Here is a 16,911-nt window from a genome sequence, read left to right as displayed (position 1 = left end):
GATGTATCGTGTCACAGATATATCGTGGTCGTCCTGACGCGAGGACCGTTTCGTTGCACACCAAGCGTTGAACCGGTCTGATCGATCGTCACCCTCGCCCCCTAGCCGGAAGCATGTCGTTCGAGCTTGAACTTCACCAGCCGGGACCGGAAGCGAGGTCCGTGGCCCTCAAGGAGTTAAGAGAGACTGAGGAAAATGTTCGAGAGGGTATACTTGCCTTGAAAAAGTTCTTGGAGGGTGAGTACCAAGTGTCTTTTATACGTGGAAATAAACTGGGATACACTTGGAACACTTTTTCTACCTGATGGATGAGAAGATAGTAAATATATCTGTGGTTGTAAGGCAAAATGATCTAAGTTACATATATTTTTTTCTCTAGGTACTAGCGTTTCACGTTCTCATCTTCAATATTGTTTTATGAACAGATTGTCTTGGGTCTCTTTGAACCCTTGTTTTAAGCGAAAACATTACCTTGGTGCCCTTTCTTTTTTCTGAGAATAGAAATTCTGTGTCCTAAATCTCAACTGAAGTCTTACATTTTTTAATACCTGTGTACTAATTTTTTAGTATCTGTTAACAAAATCTGATTGCACCTTTGAGTATACTGAAACTGCAGTTCAGAATTTCAGAAAAGCAATTTAATTTCATTTAGTCAGACGATGTTTCTAACACTGAATTTTAATGTAAATTTCCATTTCCAATTAACTGGCGATGAATGTCGACTAGAACTGTCGTTAATCCAGTTCGAGAGGCTTATCGTTCTCAAACAAGCAAGCAATTGGATCTAGAAGTCACTTCACACACCTGTGGGCACAGACGGTGTTTAGGCGCGTTTCGGAGACTTATCAAAGGCTCGTGTGCTCCACTTGCGCAAACTAAAGCAGTTTTGTGCATTAGTCTTAGTGTGTTCCTATTTTCGCCTTTTGCTGTATGTTAACACGTTCCCTGCTGCGATAAAGCTTGAGATTTTTCATGAAATTCCAAGAACTATTCTAAAACCAGAATAATAATATTCAGTTATAGAGAAACTAGAGTTCTATATATTTTTCATAATTCTAATTTTTCTCTTTACCATCCTATTATAAATCAAAATTTCTGAAATGCTAAGAAATTCTAAAACTTCTCGTGAAACGATCCACGTGCTCAGAAAAATTGTCGTAGGTTCATCTAAAAATTTCAAATTCCCAATTTATCTTCCATCACAGTTGCATAAAATATTCCTATGACATTGGACAACACTCGACCTCCGATTCCTCTAATAAAAAAATCGTTTCCACATGAATCAGTCATTCATTGAGGTCACGAATCCACAGAGAAGAAACTCGTCAAATGTCTCTTCTAATTCAAATGACCATCGCAGGAAAAATAAGAGGAAAAATATGAACATGAAAAAGCACGACAAATGAATCTGTCACGCGTCTCCGCGAGGGTCAAGCTCGAAGTGTACTTGGTTTCGCGATAAGCGAACGTACACGCGAGATTGACATTTGACTCGCGAATATGTTCCCAAGAGCGTAGATAAGAGAACAGCAGATCAGAAATAAGCGAAAGATTTTGAGTGTATAAAACGCCTCGATGAGATTGGAGCATTGACACGATCTCCAGCAGTGCATCGGAGTTTGAAGCTGGGGTCAGACTCGTTCGATAACGCGTTATCAGGCCAGCGAACACTGTCTTCCTTCCATCGTGCCTCGAATTCGTGGAGGAATTACTTTCGTCTCGCCCGTAAACAACCTGCGTTAGTCGACGAATGATCGAGGATCGATGATAAGACGATCGATTCCGAATCTGGACTGATAACCACAGCGGACCTTGACCCTTGTTGAGAAAGGAAATCGAAGATAACACTCTCATTGCACTGGCGCAGAAGCGTTGATAACGCTGACAATGCTGATAGCGGGTTTATGATCGGCGACAAAGGAAAACGAGTACATGTTGTGAACTACAGCTCATTGTTAGAGTTTGACATTTTGTTGAGATAAGGCAGAGGAATGTAAAAGATTTGATTTCTGTGTGTTTTTTATATTTTTTTATACTTTGGTGAGGGAGCGTTCATTTTATTTCTGTTCTTTCTAATTTATTAGAATAATTTGACAGGAAATTATGATACTAACTATTGAAAAAACTATTGATATTACCTGTGTCTATTTTTAACAGGGAGAGGGGAGATCTGAAATTACCAGTTTTCAGAAAAGTATATAATTCGTGGAAATAATACTTCTAATTTTCTAATCATTTTTCTAATTTTTATTAACATTAATACAGCGTCATATTTTTTGAAAGTATTTACTAATTACTGTATTAAAAGTAAAGGGTCTAGCCTAGTATAGCCAACCACGAGAATTATTCACACTTCAGATAATTATGAAACTTTGAACAATAGGGTCAGAAACAACCCCCAGAAATCGATAAACTAAACTACTGTACAGTTTCTGTAAACTAAATCATGATAGAATATGTCTTCATTATAACATGACTAACTCCAATATAAACCTGGAAGTAACAACAAATGAGTTGGAATGACCAAATATTGAGACAGGTGCTGATAGAAGTTTGAGAGAAGTGTTAACACCTAATGATAAACATAGAATACTGATAATACATTGTTATGGGAATACAGAATCGCTAAGTTTGGAAATTGACTATTTTTCTTCGTGTATAGCCTATTCAGATCTGACAACCTGAACAATTAAATGTCGTAAATAATCTATTCGATAGTTACTATTCAATTTCGCAGAAGGATGTTCGTCGCTGGGAAAAGATATGCTGTCCCAGTTCAATGTTTGTAAAGATACGCAGGTTAAATTGCGCAATTCGCAAATGAAAGACACACTTTGTGTTAGAGCATCCCACGTTTTAAAATAACATTCATTCAGCATTGCACTTATTGATCCTACTGTATTGTTTTAACTGCTAGATAGTCAGATGCTAACACAATATTCCTTCGCTATCGATTCACGGTTTTCTGACGATAAGCTTATAACAAGAGACTCTTTTCCGAAGTCAACTCTCTGTTGGTAGCTCAGACAACCTACAACCCATTTATTTTAAACAGTATCGAAGCATAATAAATTTAAGATCGAACTTATAACAAGGAAATATTGCAAACATAATTTCTCAGCTTGTATACCAAAGTTACAGCGTTTTTATTAATTCATTCTTTAATATGCATTACGAAAGATATACATGAATAATTTATATAGATTAATACACTAAAAAGTAGTGAATTTTCTGCATAATTTCATAAATTATTTTTTCTAATAAAATAACTCTGATTTTAAGGGTTAATTAGCATTCTGTGGGAGAAAGTATATCGGGAAAATCATGCATCATTAGCATTGACATGACTATGAGTTTTCGTCGATATCGCGAGATCCTCTAACAACGAATGAACGTTGTTACCATAGCTTTTTTACTTTTTCTTCGTCTTATTCAAGGCTTGTTTGCTTGAAAGTTCCATAATCAACTTCGTCAGGCAAACAAAAATCCTCGCAATTTCCTTAACGAGGATAATGCTACGGAAGTCTCTTCGCCTGACACGCGAGACCCTTGACTGACATGAGTCTCCATAAGGAGATTGATTATCTTGTATTCCTTGAATGCCAACAATAATTAGTTTACAGTGATCCATAATCATTCAATTAACTCTTCATTTATTCCATAACTTTCTCCTTCACTTTAGTAGATCGCATTAAAACAATTCTTGATTATAAAAACTCGAACGACAGTTTTAAATTAATAGGTAATCGTATCCTTCCGTTACCACTGCATATTTCTGCCTCAGATTTGCATACATGTACATATATCACACAGCACCATGAGGCAATGTCACTGTCAAGTAATACAAACGTAACCCTAGATTTGCAATCGCACTCGACTGGAAATCACAGGTCATTTCAAGTGCGAACGAACGGAAGATTCTTCAGGTATTGATCAATTCTTTTTACAGAGGACAAGACGCTGTACTTCTCAACTGACGACGATTTCCTGCTGATTTTCCTGCGGCCATGCAAATTTTACGCGAAGAGTGCCTACGAATTGATGAAGAGGGTGGCGGACTTCAAAGAGAAGAACGCATCCCTTTTCGATAATTTGTTGCCAACTGATGAGAAGGTCGCTTTGCTCGAGGGAAATGTGGTGAACGTCCTCAAAGGACGCGATCATAAGGGACGCAGAGTACTGATTGTGAACTCTGGAAAAACTTGGGACCCATCCAAAGTCAGCGCCGATCAAATCCTTCGGTTGTTCTATTTGGTCCACGACGTCGCCATGCTGGAACCAGAAACTCAGGTGTGTAGGTGAAAGTAACTTAAACTCGCGACCACGCTCTATGAATCTGAAAAACTGATTGAACTTCATGGCCCAACTGTTTGCAAACTGCTGAAATGATATTAATTAAAATATGAGTCACACTAATTTAATAGTATAATACTCATTTCATGAATAGAATTCAGGCAGGGTGATAAAGTTTGTTATATACAGGGAAAAGGAATGTTATATAACATTGTGTTAAATAATAGTTTTAGTATGTGTCAGTAAAAATTAGAGAAAGTTAGAAAATAATGTCGAAGAACAGTTGCAGTTATCATGATTATATTCTCAACTGATTTCTTCATATTTTATATTCCTGCGGTTATGGGTTTCCTTAAGAGGATTAAAAAGTCTTGAAGAATAAGAAAAGAGGTATTATTATTCTTCGCGACATAATCAATCTCTAATTTTAAGTAGGAAAGTATTTACATTGATTATCAATTTCTAGAACTTCCTGTTCGCCATTTATGCTGAAATGTATACTATAATGCTCACACGGTTATGCAAATCATTGTAAATGGAATCCATCACAAAATCTTGTTTTCTATCTTCCATTGAATCATAACAAACCATAATCTCCATTCTTTTGTTTCAATCTTGTAATAACTGGTTCAACACCGACTTCACAATTACGATTTAATTATTCCAGATATTTGGAACTGTCGTAATAATGGACTTCAATGGTCTGTCCATGAAGCAAGTAATGGGCCTCACGCCATCCTTCAGCATGAAGCTTCTGAACTTCATTCAGGATGCTATGCCCCTGCGTCTCAAGGAGGTTCGTGAATTCTGTGGCTCTAAGGCAAAACGACCTATGTCACATTTTCAAAAAATTCGAATTAGGGTCTTAATTGGCATCTAGAATACAGAATTTATACTTTTAAAAAGAAAAGAGGATACTAAAAGAATTGTTTCTCCTAAAAATAAGGGATCAAGGAGACACAAGTCTATAAGACAGTAATGAAGTGAGAAAACTTTAAATGCCAACATCTCGAAAATAGAAATATGTGATTTAGGTCGTTTTGCCTTACGTCAGGATTATCTAAATTTTATTAGCGTCTGCACCAAAGATCACAGTTTTTAAATAAAAAATGCAAGACTTTCACATTGTTTGTCTCTACCTGAGACGTGAAAGGAGTCCTTTTGTTCGAGATCGGATTCTGAGCGCGCAAACACTCCTTCATTAGCATACGAATCCAATTCTTTAAATGACCGCGAAAGACGTTCGTGTTGGAAGGAAAATGGAATCCTAATGGGATGCTAATTAGAGCAAAGTACACAGACAATTTCACCTCTTCCAGGTCCACATCGTGAAGCAGCCATTCCTGTTCAACATGGTCTGGCAAATGTTCAAGCCCTTCGTTAGGGAGAAGTTGAAGAAACGTATGCACTTCCATGGTGACAAAATGTCCTCCCTTCACGGTTTCATCCCTCCCAGTCACTTGCCTAAGAATTATGGCGGTAATCTACCGGAAATCGATTATAGCAGCGCTGACTGGTACCCCACTTTAATTAAAGAAGAGGATAAAATTAAAGGTGAGAAAACTTCCAAAATTAAAGGTCGTAAAACCAGACATCCAAGCGTGCTCATACCTTCTCACCTTTATGAGAGAATGTAACTCTCACATTTAGTCAGGTGACATTACCAAACTCTACCAGAAATATATACACATAAGATTGTAACTGTAACTTACACTACATACTTATACAATACTTTATGTACATTTCATACTTGTAAGCTGAAATAGACCTCAACTGAGGTCTCAATTGTGCAATAAAAAAGAAGTTTGTCCACTGTAAGTCGGCGAAGGTTAGCTAATATGAAGAAGTGAAGTTAGAAAAGTTAGAAGATTTTTCAAGATAAAAACTACGGTTAGAGATACTTCCATTTTTTATGGATGATAGAATGAATTAATTTGTTCTTTCTGCTTTCAGAGTGGAACAGCTATGGGTACCGCAAGAATCAATAGACTGACGAAGGAAGTTAGTAAGAGAGGCTCGAATTGTCCCCTTGTGATCACATCACTCGGTTGTACAAAGTTGTTGTTGATTTCTAATGGAGTTTATGATTAATTGTATACTTTTATATGGCAGTTGATTATAAAGGTTTTACCAAAAAATACATACTTTTGTATGATAGTTGTTTATAAATATTCTCTTGGAAATGAAGAAAAAGATGTATGGACCCATCTCATTTTACCTGCTTCACGTTCCTATACACTTTTCCCTGTGCACACTTACTCGCGTTTAAAATACTTGTGGCTGTCTTCAAATACAGTTGATTATATGTATATTACCATGGTGTCATGTGAAAGCAGAAATTTTGTTTCACGATGCGTACAAATATGTAAGAAGATTTGCAAAACGAATTCAAATATATATCCAATTGAATATACAGTGATTCGCAAACATGTCTACCAAGAATTAGTAAATGTACATATTTGAATTCTAAAGCTAATTCACCTTTTGTATTCAAATTGAGCAAATTGAGAAATAGTTGGACGTAGAGGTTGAAACTGTGAAAAATGGAAAAAGAATGATCGCACAGTAGTTTTCAGAGTACAAAATCAATTTGTTATTATTAAAATTAATCTACTTCCTAACATGTCCTGTATATTTTCCATCATTCTTTACAATTACAGTCTATTCATTATATAGTCTGGTTTCATAGTATTTAATTAATGAAAGACAACTTACATCCTTCAACAGCCACAACTTCTACTTTTCCAGTCGACTAACTTAATACAAATGCACAAATTTAAGTCATTCTCGCTGGAATAATAGTCTAAGGAAAAACAAGCTTTCAGATCCACTAACTTTCTCGCATTGTGGCGTATTTCATGAGCTTTCTCCGCGTTCCTTTCGTAATCGTAATCTCGTAATCGAGCACGCCATATCATCGCCGCGGAAAATGCGCCGCGAGGTAATTTCCGCGGATTGTGTAACACACTTCCCTCTCCATGGAAGAATCTTGACAGCTCTCATCGGCGAACGAAGAAGTTATTGCCGTATAACCGACTTAATATTCAGGTGATCGTTATTCGCGAGCCAAGCTCAATTGTCTAAGGTTTGACCTCTCTTCCTTTCCACAGACGCTATTTTTACCATTCGTTTGTTACTGCGTGGTAATAGACAAAAAAAGTTGATATAAAATTCAAATCTCTACTTAGAACTCAGGGAAAAGTAAAAAAAAAGAGTGAGGAAGAAATGAAATGTTACCACGAGTGTGTTTCACATAAGAGTGAAACTTTAGGCGCCATGGTTGAAAGTAAAATTGGAGCTAACAGAATGTAAAGGAAAGTTTCATAACAAAATCAAACTGGCTTCAACCAGCAGTAATTAGGACTGTCCTAGTCATCCTAAACTACCAAAGGGGGGCACGATATAAATAATAAGGCAGTCGAAACTAGACAGCATTTATATAACGGGCCAACACACCCGAACTTGACCTAACTATGTAACTCACTCTGACACGGGGTAGCCTGATTCAAAGTAGCACAGAAACGAGAACGTAACGAGCACAATGAGTAAGCAGTCGCAGAGGAATTCGAAACATTACATCATGGGTAGTTGATTTTGTGAAAACAAACCGCTGGAATAATTTGCAAGTTGCAGTTATTGAATTGGAATTGGAGCATCGAGAAGACTCGCGAATTAAAAAAAGAAAAGAGGCATTTTAAGACACTTTAATCTTTTTTAGAATTTTTCAAAATTCTTTTTACTGAATTTACAGCTGAAGACCCTTAACTAGTGAAATGGAGTTTCAGAAGTTTTGCAGTTCACACTTATTACTAGACGAACTTGACATAAGTAGTTAGATCTTACTAAGAGTAATTTTTTAATAATCACTGTAGGTTGATTATATTTAATTCTTTAATTCAGCAAACAATAATGTTGAAATAGAGGCTTATCTCATTAGTTACAGTAGTAGTAAAAAATTTGGGATCACCTGATAATTAACTCAGTAAAGTTATACTACACTACAGAGTACTATTGACACTAGAATTACCAAATCAGCCAAAATGACGTGTGTGATTATTCCTTACACACATTTTAATCCTTACAAACATTATTTTTTCTGCATTAATACTGAATAATACAAGTAGAAACAATAATAATGAGTAAACGTTATTTCTGTAAATTACACACCTTTTCAGACATTCATAACTATAGCACATCGTTAGAAATAGACATAGATTAACTACGGTAGTTCTAGTGTTAACTCGAAATCAATACTTCCTACAACAGTGACAATATACATCTTTCTAATATAATCGAATAAACAAATTCAGTTGTTATTTTATCCCAGCTGTATATTCAACAAGACAACCTTTATTTTCCTTAAATCGAGGAAAAATCCCGATTCCACGTCTGCAGTGTAAATATTATGGACGAAGAAGTAGAAAACTAAACAATACACCCGAACACATATCAACAGAAATGAAAAACAGTTCAATTCCCCACTACTGTGACCGACATTTGACATATAGGATCTTCATTGAAAGTAAAATATGTACGTTCACACAGTGGTAAAAGGGTAACCTCTGTCCTTCCCACTGTCACAAACACGTCGAAGGTGGGAGAAGAATCCGCTGCCACTTTCCAGCCGATTTCCGACTTGGCCACCAAGCAGTCTCCAACGTTGCCTCGATCGCGTTGGATCCACCTTCGACTGCTGTTCAACCTGTTTTCGTCGTCCTCTTCTCTCTTGCGCCCGCCTAGCACTCGGCCTTCCACCACGAAGCAATCGGCACTTCCTGTGTAGGAACCGTGACATGACATACAGCCTCGTGCATCGATCCTCCAGTACGCAGTGAGACGAGCATTCTCTTTGTTTCTTCCCAGAAGACACGAATTTCCTGGCCACCTGGGTGAACGTCGGTCCTCGAAGAGCGTTGATCCTCCAGAAGGCTTTGACCTTTTGAGCGGCTGCGCAGAGAAGCAGGCTAGACCTTACTCGGTTTGCTCAGGTACCTTATTCAAGTCTCTTGCGTTTACTTTTCTGTGGGGGTTGTCATGCGGAGGTGGTTGTTTGTTGACGTTGTAATAATGTGGAGATTTGAGGATTGGTGAAATTTTTGCAGAGTAAAATTGAGACAGTTTGCTAGGTCGATTTTCGGAATTTTTGTGACAGGAATTTTGTGGCGCTAAGAAGTATGAAAAATAGAGTTTATTTATGACAGGATTGATGTTAGAGTATAATTGGGGGATTTGAGTACCCTGGGAGTGGAAAATTGCGTTGAGGACATTTAAATCCTTTCTTCGTTAACTTAGATCTATCTAGATCCGCTTTTAATTGAATCGAGATCATCTAAGTCCTTCTTGGTCTACAGTCTAGTTAGCATTTCATTCGTTTTTTTGCCTAAATAATTTCCTCAGCGGTAATTTTCATGAAAATTTAAGGATAATTTGTTGATTTGCGTTTCTGGAAACGTGACGCTCGTAATACTGGAAACGGAGTAGCACATCATTTGCAAGAAATTATATCAGCATTGATGTAACAACGCAAATGGAAATCGAAACGAACTTTCTCTTTCACTCGAATTCCCCAGTGAACTTCTATTTACAAGTTCTAGCAGTTTAAAATCACTTAAGCCCGATAGATGGATAAACTTTCAGACTGTCGAGAGTCCTGTGACTTTCAGCTGCATGGTGCAGCGTTGATAACGCTCTGAAACAAATTACTGGGCGTTTGCTCAGTTTCAATGTCCACGAACAATCGCTGATTGTGAACGTAGCTGGGCTATCTTATCGAAACAGGGAACATTAGAATGTCCCTGCGCGAAATATAAATGCAAACAACAGTGTGTGTACTTTGTGCTTCGTACAACTCGTTAACACAGTCAATCGCGTGGTCAGATAGAGCATTGACTTCTAGGGACTTAAGTATCTTGAAGAAATATTTGATCTTGGCCACTTTCGTAAATAATTTCTTAAGGTACTTTTCATTTGGCAAAAAGAAAGTTGTAATGGGCACTTGAATATGAAATATGACTTGTCATTAAGAATTTGGAATAATTTCGTTCCTAATGCCAGATTCTGAAGGTACCACTTTCACTTTGCTATCATTTGAATCATCGATTTCGCGGAGAAAGTGGATCTTTATCCTAGCACACTGTCCAAAATTACTTTCATTATTGTGTGACACTTTAACATCCTTTGCATACATAGATGTGATGCAGCAGTTAAATTTACACTTTAAACACAATTCGAGACTCCATTTCTGCAAATTTATGCTTCATGGAAATAATAGAAATTCAAGTACTCTCACACGTCACACTATACACTTCAATATTGACACGCTTAAGACTGGGTTAAAAAAGAGTAGAATCATGGATGTCAAACATGCAGTGTTGTCTCGATATGTGTTCAATAGTACACTCACGTTTTCTCGGAATTAATAATGTCTTATGAGAAGATACACTCAAATTACCAATGAGATTCTTGGATTTAATATTCCATAAATCTCAAGCTGTTATCGAGACAACATTTTGCTGTTCCATAGAGTTGATGCAGATGATTCTTGAATCTCTATTGTCGAAATAAACTCACACACTCTACGCTTTAAACATGCATCCACATTACTTTGCGCAAACACGGTCACTTTCCACAAACACTCAGGCAACAAGTCAAAACCACAGAAACAAAACAATCGTCTCGAATCTCAAAACTGCGCAAGACTTGCATATGTATGTCACGGCTATGCTCAAAATTCCAATGGATTCAGAATACTGAAAGAAGGAATCAAGATACATCGTCTGACACGAACCATCAAGGCGAGTCTAGAGGTCTCAGAGATTTGTGACAAGATAATTACTCGAAAGCCATAGTCAGTTCCCTAGGAAACACACAGAGACACTGATTGATGCACAGATTGATACGCACAATGCAACACACTGCAACACACTGCTGCATAGAGTAAACCAGACACACTGAACACAGGAGCGTACACCTGAAACAATAGAGAAACCTCGTCAGCCACTTTCAGACAACTGCCTCCAGTCTCTGCAGTCAGCAGCAGTCATGGTGTCCACCATCGACACTATTTTAATTGATTCTAATTACTACTATGGTTCATCGGTGATACAGAGAAATAACAGAGAAATTTTCTCCAAAACTGAGTAATAATTAGCATTTTTGACCGTCAGTTGCCGCCGACCGATACTGTGTTAAAAGGTGAGTGTCCAGGTCAAGCGCAAAGCTGGGTAAAACTGTCACTCCTCGAGCATTCGCTGTACCTGTACATAAAACTTATCCTTTATCTCAAACAAGATCTCAATTACCCATGTCTTCATCACTATTCCACGATACAGTTAATAACCAGCAATCTTCCATGTCTCAAAGAATGTACTCACAAAAGAATTTCAGCAGAAACGAAGAACACTCACTTGCAAGCAAACTTTGTATGTCTTCGAGTTCGTATCATTATTCCAGCATGCATTGCTTCGCGTTTTTATTTACAATCAGTTTCGCTGTCACTTGCATAAGTAGTCGTGCAGCGACGACTGAAGAGATGTTAAAGAAAGACGTTTTACCAAAAATCAACAGTGTCGGTCCACGGCGAGGGCGCGTTAGGTAGCCAAGGAAGCTCACGATGTATGTCCAACAGATAGAAATAAGTAGGAAGGTGAAACAGAGGAGCGCCGAAGCGAACGGTTCCTCTGCGATGGAGAAGCAAGGGATCCAAAATGGCGGTCGGACCATCACGCAGCTGAGGGACGTGCCGGAGTTCAGGGAAGGCAGCTTCTTCCTGAAGGCTGATTTCGATGACATTGGAGAGGAGTTCAGGGAGAAGGCCAGGAACGAGCTCAGGGAGACGCCAGACGTCGTGCAGCAGGCTCTGCAGGATATCAGGAACTTGCTTCAAGGTAACTGTTTTCAAGGTGACGAGCTTGGGAACCTGATTGCTGTGAAATGATGTGGGTGATGCTGAGGCGACGTTTCAAGGGTATTGATTGGCGAAGGCTCTGATGAAGCGCTGATTGAGCGAAGTAATTGAATGGGTACCAGCTTTCACTGCTTTGCCATTGAGGAATTAGAATAGACCTGAGGAATTAGGAAATGGAATGGGGAAGCAATTAGAGAATCTCTAATAAGACATAAGTTGAAGATCAATTAGAATTGTAGATTAGAAAAGGGAATGAGAGGAAGAGTATTTTTTCAAATGTGTACATAAGAATTGGAATTCGAAGAAGTGATAATAATGAGTTAATGAGCATGTGGAGGAGAAGATTCAGTAAAAGTTAGTCGAAATTGCTTTCATGGCCAAGAAACAATAGTTTCAAGGAAGAATAGAAAGTAAGGTGGTTGAATTTGAAATTTAATTATTTATGATGATAATACTAGATTGATTGCTGAGGGTCCTAGAGGTAGGTTTAATGAATAGAGATGTAAATGATTTAAGCATTAGGTCGGAATCTAGTTTGACTACTTTTACTTTGCTTGAAGTGACAGCATTAGACGGCAAGAAGACTTTAATAATAGGAAGTTGGTCAAAATCCAATATTCAGGATCGTAGACGACCGAAAGCTCGAGCAAACCGTATAATTTCAATGACTTCATGAATCATTGTTTACTTCATTAAAATATGCAAATTGAAATTGAAATTATGCAATCATATTATTTTTGGTTTCGAGACGAATGGAATAATAAGTTAGTCCGAATTAACAATCACGTTTTCAGTCGATATCTAAGTAATCATTTTTCCGATATCATCTTAAAGAGAATGATAAAACGACGTACTCTTATCAATTAGATTAGGAAATGAATTCGAGATTCTTCGAATTACGCAGTAGTAAATATTTTATATAACAATTATTAATGGAAGAAGTATTTTCCTCTTGAATGGATTATAATTTTCCTCTGTCTTTTGTTTTCTTCATACTTGTCGTTTCTTAGAGGAATTCTTTTAATTACCTGTATCGTCTCAGACAACAGAATGCACGTGAGCATGGCTCGAATGCTCAGAACCGGTTGTGTGAAAACGAAAGTTCCACTTATAGTGTTCGTCACGTTCTGAAATAAATTTTGTGGAAACCGCGAGTAATATTCCCGAAGGACAGACCAAGAGCAACTTCTTATCCCTTATAAAATACTTTAATTGTTCAGAACTATAACGGGAGCAAATAAACTCAATTAAAAATTAAAACACTGATCAAAAGAATTTCTCAAGGAAGAATTTTGTGATATTCCACGATAACAGTTAAAACTTTTAACAAAACTCACCTAAAAATAATTAACTAAAACAGCAACCCATATTCTATATGAAAACAGTTAAACCTCCCGAGAAAACTCATCTAAAAATAATTAACTGAAACAGCAGCCCATGTTTCGTTCTTCTCCTCTACTAGCTGCAACCTGCAATAATTTAATCCTCCAGAAATTACACTGTTCTTCGTTACCTCTGACGTAAACAGACAGCTAATAGCACGTTCAGATTCTATTTCCTGTTTCCAGCCGAGCCAGACTTGTACACTCCCGATGACGACGAGTTCTTCCAGAAATTCTTGCGACCCTGCAAATGGTACCCAAAAAGCGCCTTCGAGTTGGTGAGCTTCTTTCAGTTCATCGAAACAACCGCCAAGGTCTCTTCTTCTTAATCTTTCCTATTCCACAGATGAAGAGGTTCTACCACTACAGATTAGGTCACTCGCGTTTCTGTAAGAACCTGCTGCCCAGCAACGAAAAGAAGGTTCTGTCTTCAGAAATCCTGATACCATTGCCAGATCGAACGCCAGAGGGTTGCAGACTGCTTCTAATCAACGCTGGGAAGAAATGGACCACGAAGACGATCGGCATTGATGAAATATTCCGATCAGTTATGCTGTCTCTGGACGCAGCTATGTCGGAGCCGAAGACGCAGGTTAGCAGAGAGAAGAAGTCAGGAAGATATGGATCTTCAATGGCTGGAGAAGAAAGGAAGAACTTGTTTTAGCTCTGGCCTTGTTTCAGGTTGCTGGCGTGCACGTGGTGTTGGACATGGATGGATTCACACTGAGCCACGCCACGCATATAACTCCCAGCTTCGCTGCGGCTTTGACAGAATGGGTGCAGAGATGCTTGCCTTGTCGATTGAAGGGTATCCATATAGTGAATCAACCATTTATATTTAACATGGTCTATGCCATTTTCAAACCCTTCCTCTTGGTAAGAAACTTCAATTTATTCTGTTTTTTGTACTCGAGGTTTTAATCTGTGCCTGAGACCCAGAGTAACCTAAGTCCAGTTTCTATTCATTCTATTAGAATAATAGGAATTTAGTTAATTCATGTTATAAAAGAAGGAAATTTAATAGTATAAACGAAGAAATGGGTAATCGCATTTGTTTCTCGCTTTTCTTGAAAGATAATAAAAAAGGACTTGGCTCTCAGGTACAGTAATGTTACATTGACAGTAAGATCATTAGCTAGGGAATTTTCTGTATGTGGAATAAGTAGATTTTAGTAGGTGAGTTTTGTTTTATTGTCTCTGAGAAATCGAGGTAGATTCTGAGTTAATGTTTAGCTTTCTCCTTTGTAAATTAGAGCCTCTAGTGTATATTTGAGTAGGAAGTGGTAGACTGTTGCAGAATTGTGGTACGAATTGCAATGGGAGAGTTCTGTCTCCTTACGTGATGATTTTGGAATTTCCAGGTCTCAATCTGGCCAATATTATTTTTCTTCTTTTCATGTCTTTGCATGGAACAGGTTCCTGTTTGGATAGAATTTTAGGCCCACATAAAAATCCTTGCCTCTACTGCACATTTCAAGCCTTCTCTTTTTGTCAAAGATCCACTCCAACTTCTTTCACTCCCTCTATTCTTCCACAATAAAACAAGAAAAAAGAAAACTACAGTATTGAACCACTAAAATCAAACAGAGAATATCAAGATAAACTCAGACAATGGTACTATCCTACACAGTGTTACCATAAATAGTTCCCCGCTTCCCACAGTGCGCCATTAATATGAAAGCAGCAACCCAAATACACTAACTACATCTCCCAATTACTACATGCAACGCGTTGATTATACGAATTTGATTAATTCTCATTAAGGCAGATATTCTCGAGGAGCCATGCTGACGATGAATATTTTACCCTCTTTTAGGAGAAAACACGTAAGAGGATACACTTCCACGGCACGGACAGAAAGTCATTGACCTCTCACCTGGGCACGAAGAATTTGCCCACCAATCTTGGTGGAGAATTAATTATGCCAGACGTCCCGATTGGCCCTGGTATTTGGGAGTATTTCTGCTGGTTCGAGCAAGAATTCGAAGGTGATACATGCTTCCATCTTTTGACTTTTTCATTCGACTTTGACGCGAGGATTCCTTTAACTATCAAAGTTTCACGATAATGGCTTACCATGGAGTACCTAAAACTAGTGTTTAGTGTAATTAAGTCTGCCGTTGTGTTATTACAACATGGCATTAAACCTATACGACTTCCATTACGCAATCTCGTCGTGTATAATTTCTCCCGCGAAATCGCTAATCATCGGGGTCGCGATATTCCATCGAATTACGTCACGAGGGTTAATTAACGTTGCAAAGAAGTTCGTACAGAAGGGGCAAGATCGAAGTTCGAGGTCTGTGAAATTATAGTTCATTCTTAAAATAGTTAATTGAGACTCCTGAATGCTTGCAATATTTATTATATTGAATATGAGGTGCTAATTATGGTAATATAGTTGGACCTTGATTCAATTGAATTAAGATTAAGTTTGACTATGATTAAATTGTATTTCAAGTTTGATTGATAGTCCTGCTACAGTTGATAAATAACATTACCTATGAAAGTAGCATGGAATTAATTTTTCAATTAGAAATTTTAATGAACATTGATGGAGTTTGTACGTAGATTTCTGCATTTCTGGTTGCTATTTTTAATTCTGTCTGTGTTATTGTGCTTAATTTAATTTTGCTTTGAATCTTTCAGCTTCTAATAAATATGGATACGTCAAGAAAGCAGAGGCATAGAAATCATCAACTTCCGGAACGCTTCGAGGTAACGAGATCTCACGATTCGGATGCCCACGTCTTCGAAGCAGGAAAAAATAGAAAAATTTGAATTTCTCAAGAAGTTATTTGAACATTATATCTACTCACATTCACGATATGTGATTTTATGATACTTTGTGAAAGAGGGAGGAAATGAATATTTAATAACTAAAGACTTAAGAAAGAAGTAAGTTAGGATTTAGAGATGTTAACGTGAACGAGAAAATATAATTATTTTTATTATCAGTGAAAGAGAATTTCATGGTCGAAGTCACGAAGTGTGATATAAAAAAACGGAATCGAAATTTCTAAAAATATTTAATAATTTTGTTACAAAGGTTGATCAATTTTTTTAGATCGTTGACAAGCAATAAATAATTGCTTTTCGTTTAATTAAATACTTTGATTTACTCGTTAATAATACATCTAGGACTAAGCATTTGCTTTATGAATATTTTGTTAATGAAAATCAATGGAAAAATGAAACTTTTTGAAGAATATAACAATAGATGCTATCAGTTCCTTTCCTCATCCGATTTATTTGATTATTGTTGTCATTTGTTGTACAGAATATTTAAAGCCTGTACGAGGGACTGAAGTGATTTACAAAATTGAAAAG

General features: G+C 37.4%; 2 protein-coding genes across 4 annotated transcripts; both read left to right on the top strand.

Annotated features, from left to right (window-relative positions):
* The first annotated feature begins 29 nt into the window (after positions 1-29).
* Positions 30-6,496, top strand: LOC143184490 (retinaldehyde-binding protein 1). Its single transcript, XM_076386763.1, has 5 exons — positions 30-237; positions 3,950-4,290; positions 4,961-5,089; positions 5,613-5,847; positions 6,247-6,496. Exons 1-5 carry the CDS (start codon positions 114-116, stop codon positions 6,279-6,281), a joined length of 864 nt encoding a protein of 287 aa, XP_076242878.1. The 5' UTR covers positions 30-113; the 3' UTR covers positions 6,282-6,496.
* A 2,467-nt stretch (positions 6,497-8,963) lies between these two features.
* Positions 8,964-16,808, top strand: LOC143184660 (clavesin-1). 3 transcript variants are annotated; one of them, XM_076387045.1, is made up of 8 exons: positions 8,964-9,072; positions 9,157-9,281; positions 11,921-12,179; positions 13,768-13,859; positions 13,928-14,173; positions 14,263-14,457; positions 15,398-15,569; positions 16,231-16,808. In XM_076387045.1, the coding sequence occupies exons 3-8, from the start codon at positions 11,978-11,980 to the stop codon at positions 16,269-16,271; spliced, it is 948 nt and encodes a 315-aa protein (XP_076243160.1). In that variant the 5' UTR covers positions 8,964-9,072; positions 9,157-9,281; positions 11,921-11,977; the 3' UTR covers positions 16,272-16,808. The 3 variants fall into 3 exon arrangements, with proteins under 3 accessions (XP_076243160.1, XP_076243162.1, XP_076243159.1); XM_076387047.1 differs by having other exon boundaries at positions 8,970-9,072; positions 11,925-12,179; XM_076387044.1 differs by lacking the exons at positions 8,964-9,072; positions 9,157-9,281 and having other exon boundaries at positions 11,801-12,179.
* The last annotated feature ends 103 nt before the right edge of the window (positions 16,809-16,911 follow it).

This window comes from Calliopsis andreniformis, chromosome 10 (assembly GCF_051401765.1).
Source record: "Calliopsis andreniformis isolate RMS-2024a chromosome 10, iyCalAndr_principal, whole genome shotgun sequence".
Classification (NCBI taxonomy): Eukaryota; Metazoa; Arthropoda; class Insecta; order Hymenoptera; family Andrenidae; genus Calliopsis; species Calliopsis andreniformis.
The sequence above is the reverse complement of the archived record's forward strand: the minus strand, read 5'-3'. Positions and strand labels throughout refer to the sequence as shown.